Source organism: Temnothorax americanus, unplaced genomic scaffold (assembly GCF_048541705.1).
Source record: "Temnothorax americanus isolate GAGA-0224 unplaced genomic scaffold, ASM4854170v1 Scaffold92, whole genome shotgun sequence".
Classification (NCBI taxonomy): domain Eukaryota; kingdom Metazoa; phylum Arthropoda; class Insecta; order Hymenoptera; family Formicidae; genus Temnothorax; species Temnothorax americanus.
In genome coordinates this window covers 100,748-123,051 of record NW_027509815.1, presented here as the reverse complement: position 1 = coordinate 123,051, position 22,304 = coordinate 100,748, and the positions used below count along the sequence as shown (strand labels likewise).

The 22,304-nt window shown below is 46.5% G+C and overlaps 2 protein-coding genes and 2 pseudogenes across 2 annotated transcripts; 2 read left to right on the top strand and 2 right to left on the bottom strand.

The window, feature by feature from the left end:
- Positions 1 to 234: 234 nt before the first annotated feature.
- On the bottom strand, positions 235 to 809 carry LOC143908333 (sentrin-specific protease 1 pseudogene; annotated as a pseudogene).
- A 1,651-nt stretch (positions 810 to 2,460) lies between these two features.
- LOC143908332 (uncharacterized) lies at positions 2,461 to 3,578 on the bottom strand. The gene is made up of 2 exons (XM_077425958.1): positions 3,101 to 3,578; positions 2,461 to 2,996 (listed from the first exon to the last, which is right to left on the bottom strand). Exons 1-2 carry the CDS (start codon positions 3,576 to 3,578, stop codon positions 2,461 to 2,463), a joined length of 1,014 nt encoding a protein of 337 aa, XP_077282084.1.
- A 6,672-nt stretch (positions 3,579 to 10,250) lies between these two features.
- LOC143908331 (uncharacterized) lies at positions 10,251 to 11,875 on the top strand (annotated as a pseudogene).
- A 6,208-nt stretch (positions 11,876 to 18,083) lies between these two features.
- Positions 18,084 to 19,067, top strand: LOC143908329 (uncharacterized). The gene has a single exon (XM_077425957.1). It carries the CDS (start codon positions 18,084 to 18,086, stop codon positions 19,065 to 19,067), a length of 984 nt encoding a protein of 327 aa, XP_077282083.1.
- The last annotated feature ends 3,237 nt before the right edge of the window (positions 19,068 to 22,304 follow it).

The window sequence follows — 22,304 nt, the reverse complement described above, 5'->3', positions numbered from 1 at the left end:
TATGCAATACATGTAATAAAATGTATGTACGTATGTACATATGAATGTATGTACATATAAATATAAATGTAATGTATGTATGTATGAATGTATGTATATATGTACGTATATGTATAATGGAAGGAATATTAATCAACCATATACTTTTATATTTCATATTATAAACATTTATTCAATAAAAATTTTTTATACAATATTTCCATTTATTATTTCCCTAAACATTTTGTTCCTAAGTTACGGCATGTCGTTCTGAGTAAACGTAATTTTTTTATTTGCACAGACATACTCGGCGAACATGCAAGAGAATACACCACAATCGCTGCCGTTCGTCTGTTGCGGAATGTTCATGGCGGAATAAAATTCCCAATCACCCATATCATAAGATTGTTTCTTTTTATCAAGACTCTCATCTTGTAAATATAGTTTTAGCGTAGCCAGACATTGCGAATTATCACCGCCCATACTGTCGTAATAAACAATCGTTTTATCGCGGAAATCTACTATTGACATACACCAGTAAACGTTCAAATGTATAGGGATAATAATAAGATCCTGCGCAAATATGTCCACCTTCCTGGTCCATCGCTTCAGAGATGAGTGACCGCTCGACAGAAGTTTCGGGTAAAAGAACGTGTTCATCGCGTGAACTTTCGAATACTTGTTCGAAGATGTACCTCTGGCGATCAGCAAATTCATATAAAAATTAATAACTTCGTCGTTGAGCCAATTTAAACCGACCATCGTGTGAAGATCCTTTTGCGTGAGCTTCAGCCCGAAACCTTCCACAACCACCGCCATGCTGTGGAAACCCTTGGCAAAAAAAAGTATGGTGTTATAAAATTATGGTGTCACAAAAAGTATATCACATCACATTTCAATTCAAATAATAATAATTTGCACATTTACCAGATGAATTGCTGCACAGATGAGTCGCTGCACACAGATTTTAATGTTTCAATCAATGCACAGATGTATCACCGAGGTGTTTAAGCTCTCAAATCATACTACTGTGGCTTGATGCATCCCTCATTATATACCCTTTGCTTTCTCTCTCGCTCCAATTGAATCTTGATCATTATTTTTTTAATCTGTTTTGCATTTCTTCCTTTGTCTCACGTACTGCGTCGTAAAAAAATAGTATGAAATAGATACGTCTACGCAATAACACCTCTCTTCTAAAAAAAAAAAAAAAAAAAAAAAAAAATTGTTTATGGCACCACGATGAACACGAAACTCACAATAGTAGATAACGTATTATATTAGAAAGGATATTAATAAAGATATCATATATATTTCAAACATTTTATATGTCGCATACGTCTTACATATTTTTATACATTGTGTGGCCGCTAGCCACTTACGCTGGGGCGTCGCGTGCCCTTCGCAGAGGATATGCCGTAGCGTGAGAGGGATCGCCGAGTGAGCTGAGAGACGGATGTATGTAATAAATAGGTCGTTTATTCTATGTCCTATGATACAGATGCGGGTGTGTCAATGTGCTGAAGGAGGCCCTGAGAAAGGCCGTGGAGGCGGCCCTGAAAAGGGCCGATTGGTTTCTTCTCCTCCTAGTCGCGGAGTCGCTCACGCCAGATGATGCTTGGCTGCGTCTTGGTTCTCCGGAAGGAGTTGAACTTCCGCCAAGCCGGCGGTGTCCCCGGTGGTGTGAGGGACTGCTCCGGTTCCGCAGTCTGTGTAGACTCCGATAAGAGTGCCGGTGGCTCCTCGGTCTGCGTTCCTTGTGAGGAGGTGATCTCCCACTCCGGGTCGGTCTGCACTTCCTGAGTGCCGCGTGGAGGCTGGTGCTGCACGCCTCGGTGAACACGCGCAGGCGGGATGGTCTGCGTCCCCTGGTGTACCCGCTCTGAGGGTGACGGTGGCAGAGGCGACAGGAGTGGAGGCATCGTCCACGATAGTCGAGGAGACGTGTAGCGCCGAACTCTTACGTCTCACGTTGAGATGAGCGCACGTGGAGGACGAGTCAGTCGCACCGGCGAGAGCTGGAGCTGGACGAGCTTCCACGGTTGGCCTGGGCGGTAGTCCAGGGGCCGCTGAGGTTGTGGCGGTAGCGGCAGGCGAAGTGGCGCAGCTCGTCTCGGTGGTGGCCGTAGCTTCGGCGGCGGCAAGGTGATGGCGAGATCGGTTACCAAAAGCACTTTTCCTGGTCTCGGCTAGGAGCCGAAGAGCAGTCGAAAGCTGTCTAGGCCGTCGCCGTGTGGCCTTTTATTCTTCCCTGTCGGGAACTGAAACGCGAGAAAGTCTGCCACCTGTCGGCGGCACTTTCGTATAGCTTCGCGGGCCGTAGTCTGGCCCACGCGCTCGGCGCGTGATCGGTGGACGCGCGCGCGCCGCGCGTACCGTCTTGATTGTGCGGTCGGAAAACCGCCACACATTGGATATTTCGTATTTAATATTTTTTTACATAGTTTATTTTTTATGTTTTAAAAATACAATCTGCACGAATTAAATAACATTGTTCTTGTGTATCCAAGAGTTGTGCGATCCATCGAATCCCTGCCATTTCACGTAAACCTCGTCGCCCCTTCTGCGCAGTACTTTCTCCACGAGATACACGTCAGGATAAGTCGCGCGATGCAACTCGTACTCGTAGAACGCTCCAGCGACAGATTTTCCACGATAGTCCTCGAGTAGATAGGTTACGGGATTGATACGCTGCACTTTAACGATCTTAAACACCTCGGTGGTCCAATTGGGCGTGTAACCCTTCTCAAAAATTGTCTTGTATTTGCTGACGCGTACCGAGTCGCCGAGTTTGCCAGGCCCGCGATCTTTATCGCGCTGTACACCGTAGCCAAGAGTCTTTCGGCGATCGCGGGGGTAACGTCGACGGGTCGCATGCCGATCGTTCGATGCTTGCTCGCGTTGTAATCCGACACGAGTCGCGGCAAGGCGTCGACCCACTTGTAATTTCCATTGAGCGTAAACATCTTCCACATATTGTTCTTTAACGTGCAATTGAATCGCTCGACAACCGACGCCTTCATCACCGAATACGTGAAATAATGATTGATGTCGTGTTTTCTCACGAGACGTTGCACGTCGGTGTTGTAAAATTCCTTCCCCATGTCGGTTTGTAGATTACTAGGGCACCTCTCGCTATCTCGAATTATCTCAGCGATAGCGTCAGCTGTCTCGCTGCCACCTTTACCCTTGAGCGGCACGGCCCACGCATACTTGCTCAACACATCGATGACGGTAAGTATGTAGTGGTAGCCTCCGTTGAAATGTGAGTACGGACGCATCTCAACGATATCAGCTTGCCACAGATCGTCGTACCCTCGCACTATGACGTGTCTGCGGGGAAAATTTCTTCTCGCCGATGCGTGCAATTCGTCCACCAACCGTCGCTTTTCGATATTTTTATCCACATCGGTCGATTTTAACGGTCTCATGTTTCGTTGTCGCCGTTTCTGCTTCTTAGTGCATCGTTCGTAGCAGTTTCTGAACAGTTTGTAACCGCTTCTGAACCATTCGTGAATCGTTCGACAGCCGGTCGACAATCGTTCCTGAATCGTTCGTTGTCGTTCGTCGTCGTCAGTTAACTGCTTCTTACCACTCATCGTCGTCGTCGTCGACGTTCTTTAGCCGTTTGTAGCCTTTCCTGTCTCCGCATAGTTCGCAGCTGTTTCTAAACCGCTCGTAATCGTTTCTGAGCTATTTTTGAACCGTTCGACAACCGTCCGACAATCGCTCTTGAACCGTTAGACAGTCGTCCGACAACCGTTCTTGAGTCGTTCGTTGCTGTTCGTCGCCGTCGTTAATTACCCGTTGCCTCTCTTCACTCGTCGCCTTTCGATAGTCGTTTCTGCTAAACCGTTTGTGCATTGTTGTTCGTTGTCGCGTCTGATTCAACGATATTCGCACGTCAAAGCTTGTTCACCGCAGCTTGTAACGCTCGCACGTCCTTCTCGAACGCGGTAAGCTTCTCGTCTGACTCTTTCCGTTGATCTGTCAAACTTTTAACGCACTGATCCACATATAGTTTGTTAATCGCGTCACCGTCAGTCTCAGGTTGCGCTACGCGACGAATCTTGCACGACCTTGCGTCAAAATCCGTGGTGGTGCGACACAGAGCGTTGTCGCGCACAAAATTTCTCACTAATCCGCTCCACCGATAATGATAGGAAATGGCATTCGTCGCGTCTTCGCGCTGCTCGAACAATTCAAATTTATTGATCGGCATTTCGACATCGATTGAACGGATCGCTGTCGCGCCGTTTAATTTATAATAAGCCCAGCCTCGCGAAGTTCCTCGATGATCGACGTGATCTCGTTGTCGTGGGCATTGTTGCCAGCTTGACGCGAAGCGTCGAGCAATTGCAAACGATCCACCAGCTCGTTGGGGTCATCCCAATGCACGTAGTCGATCTTATTGTCGGTTAGCGTCATCGCGCGAGGCGCGAATAATCCTTTTCCGGATTTTTTTCTTCTTGGATTCGGTAGATATCAACGGAGAGATTACAAATCGATACTTGAATCCCACATTGCCCTTTAGTCGCCCGAGAGAATCATGTTTTAATTTATGAGCACTCGTTGCCAACAGTATGCTCCTATACTTTTGCTTATCGTCCTCCGTGTAAATTGTGTCATCGTGTATTTTCTTGAAGATCAACTCGTAAATACCGGGTGTGCCGGCGTATCGTACGCCGTCGATATAAATGTTATCCGCTTTGTCCACGTCAAAACTTTTATTACCGAGCATCAATTTATTATTACCGAGATAAACGCCGTACGCTATGTCTATTGTTGGACAGGCGCCCAAAACCTCTGCGATGTAAATTCGGCTCAGTGGACCCAAGTGATCTTCCAACGATTCTATAAACCATTTTCGACCCTCCGACGTTTGCAACCGATTATGAACGGTCGTCCTGATCGAGTCGTCCGTGGTTTCGAAAACATTCGCGGTTTCAAGAAATTCGGAACTTGTACGTTGCACGGTTCGCGTCGTGTTAGAGGTTATCGGTGTAGAGGTTATCGGTCGTTTCGATTGATCAGATTTACACGGTGTCGATGACAGATCCGACCAGGAATCTAATCGTTTCTTCTTTCTCTTCAGTGTAGCATCCTCCTCCTCTTCCTCCCCGCGCTGTTGAACGGATAGCGGTTCGATTTTCGCGTCAGCGTCGCTCTCCGTCGGCTCCTCTTTTTTCACCGCGGTCAAGCTCGAGTTGTCGACGATCTTTTTCAGCGGCCCGATGAGGGGTTTAAAGTGCGTGTCCAACTCAATGTCCTTCTCGATCTTACCGGTCTTCAAAGCGCGAAGTTTCTTGCGAATCGAATTACTCGTTTTCGCAATATCTTTTACGATCTTTTCGCGCTCGCAAATCGTCTCGCTCCCGTCGATCGCAGCCATCGTGGGGAAAAAAAAAACAAAGCAGAATGTCGATCTTTCTCTGTAACGCTAACGTTGTTTCACCTTCGACAACGTATCGGCAACGACTGACCGCTTTTGCGGTATCGCGAACACGTTAAATCCTTTTCTGTATCGCCCGTTCGAAAGCGCGCTGTCCTTGTCTATCACTACGAATCCGTACTTGCATTGCCAACAATCGTGGCACAACGAGCAAAATTCATCGTACGACATGTCGGTATTTACGTGATCGTTGTACACGTGTTTCAAATTAGTGCCATCCTGTTTGAACAGGATCAGCAGATTTGCGTTGTCGCGTATCAGATGTTTCGGTATTCTCGCATACGTCTGACAAAGATAAAAGCAGTCGACGCTCGAGTGCCTGCCCATTGAGAAATACTCTCTCACAGTATCTTGCTTATCGCACGCCACGTCGTCGAAGACGAATATCGAGTTTGGACACGCGTCGCTCGGTGGAATGACGTCACTGTTATTGGAGAAGGTGTAGTAGCCGATTTCATCGATCGATGTCAATAAATTCTCCAGATATCGATATTTCGGTTGTTGCAGCGATTTCGAGTACACGTACACCTTCTCGAAACGTACACCGTGCGGACTTTCCAGCAAACTTATCAAAACGTTAGTTTTACCGCAATTCGAGGGACCGCAAATGAACGCACGTATAGTAGTCGGCAGCATCGTACCGTGTCTGCGCCTATCCGCGTTGCCTTGATCTGTCGTCGCAATTCGTCACGCGAATCGCTAACGGTTGTCGCACAAATCTCATTTTTTCCTAACACTTTGTACAACTAAATCAAACTTTATCGTTCGAATGTCTATTTATAGGCGAGCAGAACCGCGAATCGCTCAGTCGCACAGAGACCTTCGGACATTTGCGATTTTAGCGCCGAATGTGGCAAACGTCAAAGAAAATAAAAAAAACAGGTAGAGGTCTGTTTAATCGCGCGATAGGTACACTTCCGTTCGAACTGCACATTCCCGGCTATCAGTTTTGCGGTCCGGGTACTCGTTTGCAAGAACGATTGGCTAGAAGTGATCCGGGTGTAAATCCATTGGACGTGGCGTGTCGCGAGCACGACATAAACTATTCGCGTAACAAAGACCTCACCGAGAAACACGCGGCGGACAAGATACTCGCCGAGAGAGCGCTAGAATGCGTCATCGCGAGAGATTCGGCTCTCGGAGAGAGGGCAGCCGCAACAGCCGTCTGGGCTGCCATGAAGGCTAAGACGAAGCTTGGAATGGGCTTGAAATCACGGAAAACACGAACGAGAAAAAGGTCGACGAAGAAACGGATACTTCCAACAGTGAAACGAGGCGGCGTGTTGCCAATTCTACCGTTGTTGGGAGTTCTCGGTTCTCTGGCCGGCGGAGCGGCCGGAATTACAACGGCGATGAACGCTAGCAAAGCCGCGCGGCGTCAGCTGGAAGAGACGCAACGTCACAATCGCGCCATGGAAGGTCGCGGACTTTATTTCGCTCCGTACAAATATGGACAAGGACTGTATGATGACCAGTCATTGCGATAGTAATCCTGCTCAGTACGAGAGGAGCCGCAGGTTCGGACATTTGGTTCACGCACTCGGTCGAGCGGCCGGTGGTGCGAAGCTACCATCCGTGGGATTATGCCTGAACGCCTCTAAGGCCGTATCCTCTCTAGTCAAAGGTGGCAATGATATCTCTAGGAGTCTCGTGAGTCGAAAGGCTCAAAACAATGTGACACACTACTAGGCGGCCGGTTCCCCTTAAACGGGAGACCCGGTCGTCGCACGAGCCCGGTTTGCCGTACGGCGCCTCTGCCCGTCGTCGGGATCTCACCGTTTACGACGGCACGGCGTCTAACGGTCGAACATGAGTTTCGCGAGTTCGATGTCGAGACTCGGAATCGTCTGTAGACGACTTAGGAATCTTGGCCCGCACAAACGCGGGCGAGGAGTAGCGTTGAGGATTAAAAAAAAACGTCAAAAAAGACTTTAAATATGCCCACGGGTATTACGACTAACATACAATTGAATCGACTGGCAAGGCGAACGCGCGTACCGTTCTTCAGAGGTGTTTTCATGCGTGATTCGTTACCGAACGTCGATGGCATACGTCGAAACGAGAGCGGTATCGTGAATTTGGACGATGCAGCGGGCCCCGGTACTCATTGGGTAGCGTACGCCAAAAGGGGAGATGGAGTCGTATATTTCGACAGTTTCGGCAATTTTCGATCACCGAAAGAACTGGTGCGATATTTCGGACCGAGCGTGATGAAAATTGAGTACAATCGCACGTCTCATCAGCGATACGATCAGAGCATCTGTGGACAACTATGTTTGCAATTTCTCCGAACGATCGACGACGATCGGCGTTAATTTAAGACCTGACGACGCGCCGTGTGGAGACTCAGTGTTCGTCGAACAGCTTCCGCCGACATGTCAATAACGTTCACGCTGACGGGGAAGAGCAGCATTCTCGCAGAGCACTATTTTCTCGCCGTGGATCTGAGCGACGGTGACTACGAGCTCGGACTAACGTGTTTCGAGACTTATCACACGATTCCGAACGTGAATTCTTCGAATAATAAATTTTATTTCGACGAGGATGACACGGAAATTACGATTCCCGAGGGATCGTACGAGATACGGGCCATACACGAGTTTTTGAAACGTGAAATTTCGCGTAAACGTCCGCGACGCGTGGTTCGTTCCAACGACGATCGTCGTACGTCGATCGCGGATATCGCGCGAAAGAGACCGTTCGCGCACACGGCTACGAAGACGAGGTCGCCGAATACCCGATAGTGCTCCGCGCAAATTACAATACGATGAAGAGCGAGATCAAGTGCGCTTTCAGAGTGAACTTTAACAAACCAAACAACGTCGGATCGCTGCTGGGATTCTCGTCGACGCGTATATTGCAGCCGGGACAGTGGCACGAATCGGACGCATCGATTAATATTATCAATGTAAACATTATCCGCGTGGAGTGTAACGTGACCGCGGGTGCGTACAGCAACGGCAAACGCGTTCATACGATACACGAATTTTCACCGAGCGTACCACCGGGATATAAGATATCGGAAACGCCGGCGCAGATCATTTACCTGCCAATCATTGCGCGGAGCGTTACGAATCTAACGATACGCGTCGCTGATCAAGACGGACGATTGCTCGATTTTCGCGGAAAAGAGATCACCGTCAGATTGCACGTACGACAGCGAGAGCGATAACGCGCCAGTATGTGCGTGAGCGTGAGTGTACGCGTCAGTATGTGCGTGAGCGTGAGTGTACGCGCGACACATGAGATGCTAGTGTTGAACGACTCGGAGCACGCGACAGATAACAATAATATCTTTACGACTGCGTCGATCGACGATATCGTCAAGTCGACATTCGGCGGCTTTAAACAAGCGACGAAAAAGAAGCTCAACGCGTCAAACGTTAAGTTTTTACAATCTCTGGGATTCGCGGTGCGAAACATCTGAAACGACGACTGAAATTCTCAACATTGGAGGCGAGCCGGTCTTTGACGATCGCATCGTCAAGATCGAGACTCACACGTACAACCCGTACGCCAACACAACGTTTGACTATAGCGACGAGATACGAATACCCATACAACAGCAGGATCTGTATACGTTGCCGTGCGAAAGTTTTCTCTACGTCAAAGGAACATTGACGGTGACCAGAGCAGCCGGTCAAGCCGATAACGTGGTATTGGGTACTAATTGCGTCGCGTTCATGTTTGACGAGATTCGATACGAGCTCGACAGTATGGAGATTGATCGTTGCAGAAACGTAGGAATAACCAGCACGCTCAAGAAATACGTTACGGTATCGTCCGACAGAAGCGTGATCCTGCGAAATGCAGGTTGGGAACCACATAATAACCCCAACGGATATGTCAATTTCTGCGTACCGCTCAACTTGTTACTGGGATTTTGCGAGGATTACAAACGCGTGGTGATCAACGCTCGTCACAAATTGATCTTGATACGAGCGCGCAACGACAACAATTCCCTGGTGGGAAGTCTCGCGTTGGAGCCAACTATCAAAATACTCAAGATACAATGGCGAATGCCTCACGTGGTATTGAACGAGATCAACAAGCTGTCGATGCTGCGCACCTTGGAACACGGACGATATCTAAGTATGGGTTTCCGTTCGTGGGATCTGTACGAGTATCCCCTGTTGCAGAACACGACCAAGCATTCGTGGGCCATTAAGACCGCGACCCAGCTCGAGAAACCGCGATACGTCGTCTTCGCTCTGCAGACGGGTCGGAAGAACGTCATGTCCGCCGACACAAGCCGATTCGACGACTGCAACTTGACCAACGTAAAACTCTATCTAAACTCGGAAGTTTATCCGTACGACGACCTGAATTTGGACTTTGGTAAACACAGATGGGCGATTTTGTACGATGTGTACGCACGTTTCTGCAAGGGATACTACGGATACGAATATCTCGAGCCGAGTCTCACCGTTTCGACTTTTCTACGTAACGGTCCGTTTGTGATCATCATTTGCTCTCGCCAAAACGAATCCGTCAAAAACGCCACCGTGGATGTTAGACTAGAATTCGACTGCATGGAGAACGTACCGCCGAATACCTCCGCGTACTGTCTCATCATACACGACCGCGTGATTGAGTACAACCCGTTGACGAACGTGGTGCGCAAAATAGTCTGAATGTTCGCGGCAACGTCGACGTAAATATTTTATCTCTTTTTCCATCAATCTCCGATACAATTATTGAGAGGAGTAAGGGAGGGGGGAAGTAAAAATCAGAGTGTCGCGAGACGGTTTGCAGAGTTGCGTGTCATTCCTCTCGATTGACGCATCGACGAGCGAGAGAAAGATAAAGAAATCTCGTGATGTCCGTACCAACGTTCGTGGACCTGCAAAGATTCTTCGTCGGGATGAAATTTGTCGTGAAGGAGGTGGCGGTGCTGAGAAAAGGCTGCGTTCTGACGCATCACATCTTTAATTACCCCATGCCGTGGAATCTCCTCACAAAATCCGACAAATCGTGCGCTACCTGGTTGATTCGCAATCACCATGGATTACAATGGGAAGACGGAAACGTGCCGTACAGTATGGTAAAACGCCTGATTACATCGGCCGTGCTTGGTATAGAAGAAGACAAAAAAGAAGACAAAGAAGACGATAACGACGAGATGCCGACTCTTGTGTACGTCAAGGGATGCCAAAAACGAGAATGGCTGGTTGATCTGCTGGAGAATTATGCGCGAAAAAACCTAATCGTCGAGACTCTGGATGCGCATTACGAAGATATCGAATCTTTGAATAAATTAGATGACACCAATACTATGCGATGCGGAAAACATAAAAAGAATTGCGCGTTACAAAATGTAATAAAACTATTTAACTGGTGTCGCGCGCGACGCCATAAAGATTTGCGATCTTTTTTTAATAAATAAATTATATATAACTTTTTATAATGTTTTATTTCTTACTCCCCTTCCCCTCTCCAATCATCACCGTTAGAGTAGGCTTTACTTCCCCCTCTCCTAAAAAAAAATCCACTGCGCAGTTCTATAAACATTATTTCCCCCTCTCCCTTTCCCCCACTACATCATTACTTTGGGAATTGTCGCGTATACTCGATTAATTTTATATGATCAGTCTTGTCGCAATCGTTTGTACTGACGGTCAACTTCTCAGAGCCTAGAGAGCGAAAATGTTCTCCTTTGAAGGATGCAATAGCAGCAGCAGCAGCAGCAGCAGCAACAACGGTGCAAAACGCGCGAATGCTCTGAATTATTACGTGCCGATTTACGACGTTGAAACTCAAACGTATGAGAACAAAGTAAGTTTTGTTTGAGAGAAAATTAACATATGAGTCTTCCCCCAGTTTTTATATTTTTGCAAATTGTAATACGTACGATAAATAAAACTAATTTCATTTATTTTATACAGCATTTCGTTGGATCGTCGCGCGGTTCGTATACTCGGCAGACGATACGCGTTGATAGCTACGAAATACAAATGCCTCGAAATTGGCATTAACGTGGGTCCACCGAGTTACGTGGAGATCGCCGTTGGAGATTCTCGCCGAGGAAAGGAACTGCTGTTGTCTCTCGAAACGTGGAAGGCACTATACGAGCAACGGCAAAATATTCAGAATTTCTTTCGCAATGACTTCAAAGATATCCATAGTTTTATAAACGTTGGACCGCTAACGGTGAGAGTTTGTACGGTTAATAACATCAAACTCATACGTCTCGAATCTGCAAACGTATGCTTGAGAATAACCGAATCGACGATGCATCGTATGTTCGATCTCGATCGGTGCATCGATGCAAGATTCGATCGTTTGATCAGAATTCTTGCGACGGTCGATGCAAAGTTTGCGCAGTTCTCCGATATTGCGTCCACTGTGAAGGATCCCAAAAAAGCGTCGAATGTAATATACGCTAGCGATGCGTTCAATACGAATTAAATCGTCGATTGTGAGCTCGCAGCTTTAGTTTTTTAGCACGTAAGATATAATATGTAAAAGAAGAGTTCAATAAACAGGCTTTTTTTACAACTAAATGAACGATGTAATTTCTTTGCGTGCATATCCATCCCTACCTATATTTGATCAAATGTTGTTTACGACGAACATGTTCCAACAGGTTCGATGCGTTATCGGGTCGATCATCGTCCCGATGACGTCATTTTTTCTTTTGTTTTTTACGTACTGCGTCGTGAAAAATAGCGCGAAATTGTTTAGTTTACGCGATAATACTTCCCCCTTTTCCTCGAAAATGTTGTTTACGACGAACTTGTTTCAACAGGTTCGATGCGTTATCGGGCCGATCATCGTCCCGATGACGTCATTTCTTCCTTTGTTTTTTACGTACTGCGTCGTAAAAAATAGCGCGAAATTGTTTAGTCTACGAGATAACACTCCCTTTTTCCTAGAAAAAATGTTGTTCACGACGAACATGTCCCGACAGGTTCGATGCGTCATCGACAAAACACGCTCCCTACGCAGTGCACTATCGACTTAGTCTTACCCATTGTACGCCGCCTAGCGGCGTCGTTGCGAACGAGGCCTCCGCGACCCGACGAACCCCGCGGCGCAACCGCGGACCTCTACGCGGCCCCCCCGCGGACCCTCACGCGGACCCGCGGCGCGACCGTGAACGCTAACGCGGACCCCCTCCCCCCGCGCGGACCAGCGGCGCGAGTGAGTCATCCCGGTGGTATGCCAAGGTCACCCCTTCCCCTCGTAATCCGATTCCCCTGTGTAACCCGATACCCCCCTCCCCCTCACCCCCGCGAAATTCGATACCCCTGTGTAACCCGATACCCCCCCTTTCCCTCACTCCCCGCGAAATCCGATACCCCTGTGTAACCCGATACCCCCCCCTCCCCCTTACCCCCGCGAAATCCGATACCCCTGTATAACCCGACATTCCCTCTCCCCCTCCCCCCTGCGAAATCCGATACCCCTGTGTAACCGGTACCCCCCTCCCTCACCCCTTCACCACCCGCCGTAATCCGATACCCCCCTCCCTCACCCCCCCTCGGAGCCCCCGGATTGGAACTCCCTTTCAACGCTATACAACTAGCACTAAATTCGAGTCGTGGTACTTTCTTAAAGTACAATGTCTCAGGATTATTTTAAGACCATAATCACGCGAGCACCTAATTCTTTGACGATTCTGTAACGAATTATAGAGCGCGGAGCGCGCGTTCCATGGATAAATTAATTAATTTCAACGCTATACAGCTAGCACTAAATTCAAATCGTGATATTTTCTTAAAGTACAATGTCTCAGGATTATTTTAAGACCAAAAACACACGAGCACGTAATTCTTTGACGATGCATAGCGTAGAAATTAATTAGTTTATCCGCGAAGCGTGCACGCCGCGCTCTAAAGTTTGTTACAGAATCGTCAAAGAATTAGGTGCTCGCGTGATTATGGTCTTAAAATAATCCTGAGACATTGTACTTTAAGAAAGTATTACGACTCGAATTTAGTGCTAGTTGTATAGCGTTGAAATTAATTAGTTTATCCGCGAAACGCGCGCTCCATTGATTAATTAATTAATTTCAACACTAAGCAGCTAGCACTAAATTCGAATCGTGATATTTTCTTAAAATACAATGTCTCAGGATTATTTTGGGACCAAAAACACACGAGCACGTAATTCTTTGACGATGCATAGCGTAGAAATTAATTAGTTTATCCGCGAAGCGTGCACGCCGCGCTCTAAAGTTTGTTACAGAATCGTCAAAGAATTAGGTGCTTGCGTGATTATGGTGCCAAAATAATCGTGATACATTGTACTTTAAGAAAATATCACGATTCAAATTTAGTGCTAGTTTCAAAGGTTTGAAATCAATTAACAACTCATGGAGCGCGCGCGCCGCGCTCTAAAGTTCGTTACAGAATCGTCAAAGATTTAGGTGCTCGCGTGATTATGGTCTTAAAATAATCCTGAGACATTGTACTTTAAGAAAATATCACGATTTGAATTTAGTGCTAGCTGTATAGCGTTGAAATTAATTAATTTATCCATGGAACGCGCGCGCCGCGCTCTATAATTCGTTACAGAATCGTCAAAGAATTAGGTGCTCGCATGATTATGGTCTTAAAATAATCCTGAAACATTGTACTTTAAGAAAGTACCACGACTCGAATTTAGTGCTAGTTGTATAGCGTTGAAAATAATTAGTTTATCCGCGAAGCGGGCGCTCCATTGATTAATTAAATTCGAATCGTGTAATTCTTTTAAAGTACAATGTCTGAGAATTATTTTAATACTATCATGCGAGCAACTAATTCGTAGACGATCAGATGACGGAACTTAGTGCTCAGCACCAACGGCTGGTCTAAGTTAATTATTGTAAATGTTTTACTGTTAGCAATGAACTCAGATTTAGGAAATATACGTTTTCGATCATTTTAGTAACGAATATATTCATGCAGCAATCTTTTTAAGTGATTGTGTCGTCCGCGACGGTACTGTGTTCAATATATAGTGGTATATTTAAATAAATGTTATAACCTGTCAATATTTTATCGTTTTTTTTTAAGCACTTAATTAGCACTTAATTAGCACTAAATTATAGTGTACTTATCTTCTCTGTAGGACCATTTTCTGATATGGGGGGGCAAGCTGGACCCCCCCATTTTTTACGCGATTTCCTGCTAAACGGTTCGAGCACCAAAATTCGGACTAGGGCACTTAATTAGCACCTAAATTTTTGACCTAGTGCGAACTTGATTTGCGCTGGTGGGGGGTCCAGCTTAATAGAGGTGCCTCTAGAGCCACGACGTCAACGACGACCCCGGCGGTCGTAACGGCGCCCATGGCCACGGCGACGATGTCGACGACAGCAACGGCTCCGACGGCGATTCAGCCGATCGTATTAAACGTAAGTGTTAAAATAATGGGATAATTTCTTATCATTATTAATAATGTTAACACTTTGCAACGACAGTCGCACATATCACATGTGACGCATACGTGACAGCGTTCGACAAAGTGTTAATAATGAAATTTATTTACGTATATATATATATATATATATATATATATATATATATATATATAATTTATAAATATTTATAAATGTAACGTAGCGCATCTCGTCGATTTGCCAACTCGAGATTCGGCACTCGGCGAGACACCGTACGCGATACCCGAAATGCGTGGCAACGTCGCAATCGTCGCATAGCCGGCGAAGCAGCTACGTCAAAGACGGAGACAACCAAGACAGAGTCCCTTTATAAGAGTCTGGACAGACTGGTCCTTATTTTCATTGGACGTGCAACACCATGACGGAACCAATCACGAGCGGTAAAATAACGAGCTTTAGGAGCCTCTCTCAGGGTGCGTATTATGAAACTTTTCGAAATGGATTCCGATCGGAATTGTTATTTTCTACATTTCTATTGTATTTTTAGGGAAAACAGTATAATTTTGACAGGAATCCATTCCGCAAAGTTACGTGCATAATACGTGCCAGTACATATTAACGATATTGTTACGTGCTTTGCTGTAGCACTGTAGTGTGTTACATACCTGCGCAAAGCACGAAATGATGTCGTTAACATTTACAAAATAGGTGTCTTAGAATTTAAAATAAAGAATTACAAAATTAATAAAAAATGAAAATGACAATGTCATGCATTTATCTATATATACATCTCGTAATTTTCTCTATCAATAAATTGTTGTATACTATTATAATTTATTTTATTGAAATATTCTTTTCAGATATTTTAAAGCTTTGGTTATCTTATCTCTATCAAGTCGAAATAAAAATATAGACAAACTCACACTTTCTCACAGCCTTTGTAGAATTCTCTCACGATATCACAATAATACAACGATTACGTGTAGTCATCGACGCCATAGTGTTTTTTTCCATCTAGGGCGTCTAGAATAGAGTCCCTATATACGTGACATTCACGCCATGTTGTTGCACTCCCAAAGTCTGTCCATACTCTTATAAAGGGACTCTAGGCAAGCTTCGAGCGAGAAGAGAAGGACAGACATACGATTTACTAGAGTCCCTTTATAGAGTCTGGACAGACTTTGGGAGTGCAACAACATGGCGTGAATGTCACGTATATAGGGACTCTATTCTAGACGCCCTAGAAGGAAGAAAAACACTATGGCGTCGATGACTACACGTAATCGTTGTATTGTTGTGATATCGTGAGAGAATTCTACAGAGGCTGTGAGAAAGTGTGAGTTTGTCTATATTTTTATTTTGACTTGATAGAGATAAGATAACCAAAACTTTAAAATACCTGAAATGAATATTTCAATAAAATAAATTATAATAGTATACAACAATTTATTGATAGAGAAAATTACGAGATGTATATATAGATAAATGCATGACATTGTCATTTTCATTTTTTATTAATTTTGTAATTCTTTATTTTAAATTCTAAGACACTTATTCTGTAAATGTTAACGACATCATTTCGTGCTTTGCGCAGGTATGTAACACTACAGTGCTACAGCAAAGCACGTAACAATATCGTTAATGTGTACTGGCACGTATTATACACGTAACTTTGCGGAATGGATTCCTGTCGAAATTATACTGTTTTCCCTAAAAATACAATAGAAATGTAGGAAATAACAATTCCGATCGGAATCCATTTCGAAAAGTTCCATAATACGCACCCTGAGGGTGCCATTACATGGAGCGCGGAAACGCGGAAACGCGGAAGCGCGGAACAGAATAGTAACTAGATTCCGCGTTTCCGCGAGTTGAGTCCCGCACGTTTGAACGGAAAAGCGGAATCCGCTATTATCGTGTATGTATGGCTGCGTTTCGATATTCACTGCCAGTACTTAACGCAGCCTATGTATGTACCCTGGCTTGCATATAAGATATACTTCATAATAACCATCAACATGATGTTTGGATCTATAATATTATACTGCCACTTTTATTAAATAATAAAGTAATCGAAGAGTATGTGTAAAAGCTTTTTTTTTCAATGTGATTAAACAGCTCCGAAATTTGATGGAGTATACTGTATCCGCGTTGACAACGGATTTTGACGCGTTCGTTCCGCGAATTTGTTTCTCCTTATATTACATGGAGCACAACTTGCGCGGAAAAGCGGAACAGTATAGTGACAAATAGACATTTGTATTCATTTCTTAAAATTGTGTTCACGTAATTCATTGCAATTTTTATTAATATGCTTATCTTTTCAGCTTATCTATTGAATACAAGCCTTTTAATCAATAAATACCGTTAAAAATTAATATTTTATAATTCTCCGTTCCGCTTTTCCGCTCAAAATATGCTCCATGTAATATAAGGCATTCAAAACAGACGGAATGGATCGACGGAAATCTAGTAAATTTTGTCTTCCGCGCTTCCGCGTTTCCGCGTTTCCGCGCTCCATGTAATGGCACCCTGAGAGAGGCTCCTAAGGCTCGTTATTTTACCGCTCGTGATTGGTTCCGCCATGGTGTTGCACGTCCAATGAAAATAAGGACCAACTGTGCTCTTATAAAGGGACTCTAAGGGTTGGTTTATAATAGCCGTAACCGTTGATTTAAGCCGTAATCTTTAAGAAATTGACGAATCACAGTCGATTATTCTTCTCACATTCGACTGTGATTAGTCAATTTTTTAAAGATTACGGCTTAAATCAACGGTTACGGCTATTATAAATCAACTTTAAGCTTGCCGAGCGGCGAGCGCCGGGGCCGGCCGAGCGCGGCCGCCGTGGCCGCAGCATATCCCCTCTAACTGGCTAGTTCGGACACGAACCATTAGCACGGACGCAAGCCATGTGCGGTTACCGAGCGAAACGACGTAGTTGATGCGCACTTTCTCAGGCGGCGCGTCGGAAAATGCGACTGTGGCAACGCTAGCCACGCTATTGGCCGAAAGTTCTGACCAATCGGTTTTACATCCTCAGCCGCGCGCTGCGCATGGTCATGGTGCCGAAGCGTTTAGGAACGCTTGAGTTAGCTCTCTCTTGTTTTTCTGATCGTTCTGACTTACGTCCTGGCTGTACGCAGTAACTGAAGATTGTATTATTATTTAAAATATATTAACGTTGTGTGAAGTACGAAGTTGGATCATTCCTTCGACCCCCACGTGTATTGGTGACCCCGAAGTGATCCTCGAGGATTCTACGAGCACAAGAGTTCCGCATAGCCAGAAGCATCGGAAGCCTCCTCGAGGAAGATCTTCAGCATGCCGCTTGACCGTACGCCCCGGAGGACCGCTGATGGCGAGAACGACGGCATCGGAGATCAACAGACACCTTTGATTCCGCCTACCGGTCAAGGTAACGAGCAGGTTGCACACGATACTCGACCGGGCATCTCCGCCGAGACGGGGACCGGGGCAGTTTTTCCGCTCGCGCGTTACGGTACGAACGAGATGAGCGATGCGCAGGCGCAGACTTTCGCTGTTCGCGCGATAAAGACGTGTACGTTTTGGCGCGACCACGCAAAAACCTGGTTCACGCAACTCGAAGCCAAGTTTTGCGCGCATAGCGTCAGATCCGACGACCTCAAATTCTGCGTAGTCGTTGATAACCTAGACAAAGAGTCCATGCTCGAAATCGCGGATGTAATCGAATCGCCGCCGGCCTCGGATAAATATCAGAAGATCAAGGAGAAGCTAATTTCCCGGCTCACTGACTCGGACGAGAAACGTTGGAGGAAGCTCACAGACGTAGAGTTAGGCGATCGGAAGCCGACTCACCTCCTACGCGAGATGCGACGGCTTACAAATAATTCCGTCGATGAACAATTATTGCAAACACTTTGGTTGCAGCGCATGCCTTCCCGAGTGCAAGAATTACTTTCAGTAGTCGAGGGAGTGGCTCTCGATAAGATGGCCGAGTTGGCCGACAAGGCCATGGAGAGGACCGTTCCCACCGTCGCAGCCGTCGATACTGCGACGCCCGGCACAGATCCTACGTTGATGTCGTCGATCAGTGAACTCACTCGACAGATACAGCGTCTCGTCGCAGACAAGGACGAAGGGCGCCAAGCCCGTTCTAAGCAACGCGGGCGCAGCAAATCTCGTAGCCGTACCGGAGACAAGTCGCAACCATCTAAATACTGTTTCTACCACGCTAGATTCGGAAAGAATGCTAGAAACTGCACGCAACCGTGTGCATGGGTCAAACCACTCGCCATTAAAGCCGCCGACAAAGCGGAAAACTGAGCAGGCCATCTCAAGAGGCGGTGCGTGATGGTCCTTACAACGAGAACCGCCTGATCGTCCAGGACAAGGAAACCGGCGCCAGGTTTCTTATCGATACGGGAGCTGACCTTTCAGTACTACCCCGATCTTGGAGAACACGCGGACAGACACCATCAAAACTCCAGCTTTTCGCAGCAAACGGCACAACCATATCCACATACGGAAGACGGAAAATGCACCTGTCTCTAGGGTTACGCCGAGATTTCGAATGGGTGTTCCTCGTCGCTGATGTAAAGCAACCCATCATTGGGGCCGACTTTCTCAAACATTATGGTTTATTGGTTGATCTCAGGAGGAAGCGCATCGTCGATGATCTGACAGGGTTGCAACGCCCTTGTCAACTTACCCGTAGCAAAGCTACAAGCGTATGCATAGTCCATGGTGACAATCCTTATAACGATCTGTTACGAGAGTTTCAGGAAATCGCCACGCCAAACAAAACCGTTAAGGTCGCGGAAACCGACGTAAGACACCACATCATCACCGAGGGACCACCGGTAGCGGAGCCTATGCGCAGACTCTCACCTGAAAAATACCGGATTGCCAAGGCAGAGTTCGAGGATATGCTTACAGCAGAAATTTGCAAACGTTCCAGCAGCCCGTGGGCAGCACCGCTCCACCTCGTACCCAAAAAGTCTGGCGACATGAGAGCATGCGGCGACTACCGCGGCTTGAACCGCGTTACCAAGGTCGACAGGTACCCGATCGCACATATTGCTGACTTTTCGCACCGTTTGCATGGTTGTACAGTCTTCTCTACGGTGGATTTGATGCGCGCATATTACCAGATTCCCATAGCGCCAGGAGACCAACCTAAAACCGCGATCATAACCCCTTTCGGGCTGTTCGAATTTTTGGTAATGACTTTTGGTCTCAAGAACGCCGGACAGACTTTTCAACGGTTTATAGATCATGTCTTACGCGGACTAGACTTTTGTTTCGCGTACCTCGACGACATTCTCATCGCCTCGAAAAATCACGAAAAGCACCGCAAACACCTCCGCATTCTCTTTGAGAGATTGCGACAGTATGGCGTTACAATCAATCCCGCCAAGTGCCAGTTCGGTAAATCCTCCGTCACCTTTTTGGGATACCTCATTGATGAAAAAGGATCCCGCCCACTACCTGAACGTGTAGAAGCTATCCAAAACTATACCCAGCCGCAAACAATATCTGAACTTCGTTGGTTCTTAGGCATCCTGAACTTTTACCGACGATTCTGTAAGGGCGCAGCTCACCTACAAGCCCCGTTACATGAATTCATTCGCGGCGCCAAACGCAAGGATAAACGTCCTGTGCCATGGACGCCTGAATCGGTAGAAGCATTTAATAAATGCAAGCAACTCTTAGCTGATGCCACTCTACTCGCACATCCGCGCGAAGGAGCCGACCTCGCCCTCACCACCGACGCGTCAGACGTCGCAATGGGCGCAACATTAGAACAGAAGAGAGACGGAATCTGGGAACCCCTCGGATTCTTTTCACGCAAGTTCTCTGAACCACAGAAGAAATACAGCGTCTACGACATGGAGCTTACCGCAGCTTACCAGGCAATCAAATATTTCAGACCATGGATTGAAGGACGTAACTTAATTCTGAAAACGGATCATAAACCACTCACTTTTGCTTTCCAGCAACGATCCGCAAAAGCCTCTCCGCGCCAATGGAGACAGCTCGATCTTATCGGTCAATTTACTACGACCATCCTCTACATCAAAGGAGCAAACAACAACGTCGCAGACGCTCTGTCCCGCCTCAATTCCGTGGATCTACCTACAATAACTAGTACGCAGGAGATCGCCAACGCTCAAGAGGAAGACGAAGAATTACAGACTCTCCTCAGATCCGACTCCGCGTTGAAACTAAAAAGACTAAGAGTCGACGACTCGGAAGATGTTATCTACTGTGACGTTTCAACATCTGAAATCCGTCCGTACATCCCCAAATCGCTCAGACGCCGCATATTCGACGTGGTGCACAATTGTTCACATCCAAGCGGACGCGCCACTAAGAAGCACATACAAAAACGTTTCGTATGGCCCAGCATGGCCAAAGATGTCACCGATTGAGCCCGTACCTGTTTAGCGTGTCAACGCAGTAAGATCTCCAGACATGTACACTCTGAGGTCCAACATATCCCCGTGCCCTCAGCACGCTTCAGACATGTTCATGTCGACATCATCGGACCACTTGCAACTTCAGAAGGATACAACTACTGCCTCACGATGATTGACCGCTACTCCAGATGGCCAGAGGCTGTTCCCTTAAAAACCATTTCAACGGACGAAGTCGTCAGCGCTTTTTGGTCCACTTATATTGCACGATACGGAGCACCTCGAACCATCACCTCCGACAGAGGCAGCCAATTTCAATCTGCAATGTTTGATTCCTTTACCAAGCTTTTAGGCTGTTTCAGGTCCCGTACCACGGCGTACCACCCCGCTTCTAATGGAATCATCGAACGCTGGCACCGTTCCCTGAAAGCAGCTTTAATGTGCCATAATGGCAAACAATGGACCAAACTATTGCCAACCGTTTTACTGGGTTTACGGACCAGCATCAAAGAGGATATCAACGCTTCAGCTGCAGAAATGCTTTACGGAGAAAACCTTACACTCCCCGGCGAATTCTTTTTGGACTTAGATGTTCCTACAGACCCCGCCTGTTTCGTACATCATCTACGAGAACATTTACAAACGGTTCGTCCAAAACCCACAACTCATCATCATGAAAAGAAAGCTTTTCTGTTTAAGGATTTAGCCACGTGCAGCCACGTATTCATTAGAGTCGACAGTAACAGGAGACCGCTCCAAGCTCCTTACGAGGGCCCTTATCAGGTCCTGGAGCGTGATGACAAGGTTTTCAAGGTCTCAGTCAAGGGGCAGCCCACTACTGTGTCTATAGACAGAATTAAACCGGCCCATTTCGAGAATGACGCTTTGCAAACCCCAGCGACACTCGATCAGCCTCAGGACGCACAGGGAAACCTCCAGGATGCAGCAACACCTGGTCCAAGTGCACCTAGAGCCTATCAAGGACCTAAGGCCAAGAAGAAGATCGTCACCTTCACTCTACCCGCTCAGTCACTAGGGGGAGGGTAGTGTGGCAACGCTAGCCACGCTATTGGCCGAAAGTTTTGACCAATCGGTTTTACATCCTCAGCCGCGCGCTGCGCATGGTCATGGTGCCGAAGCGTTT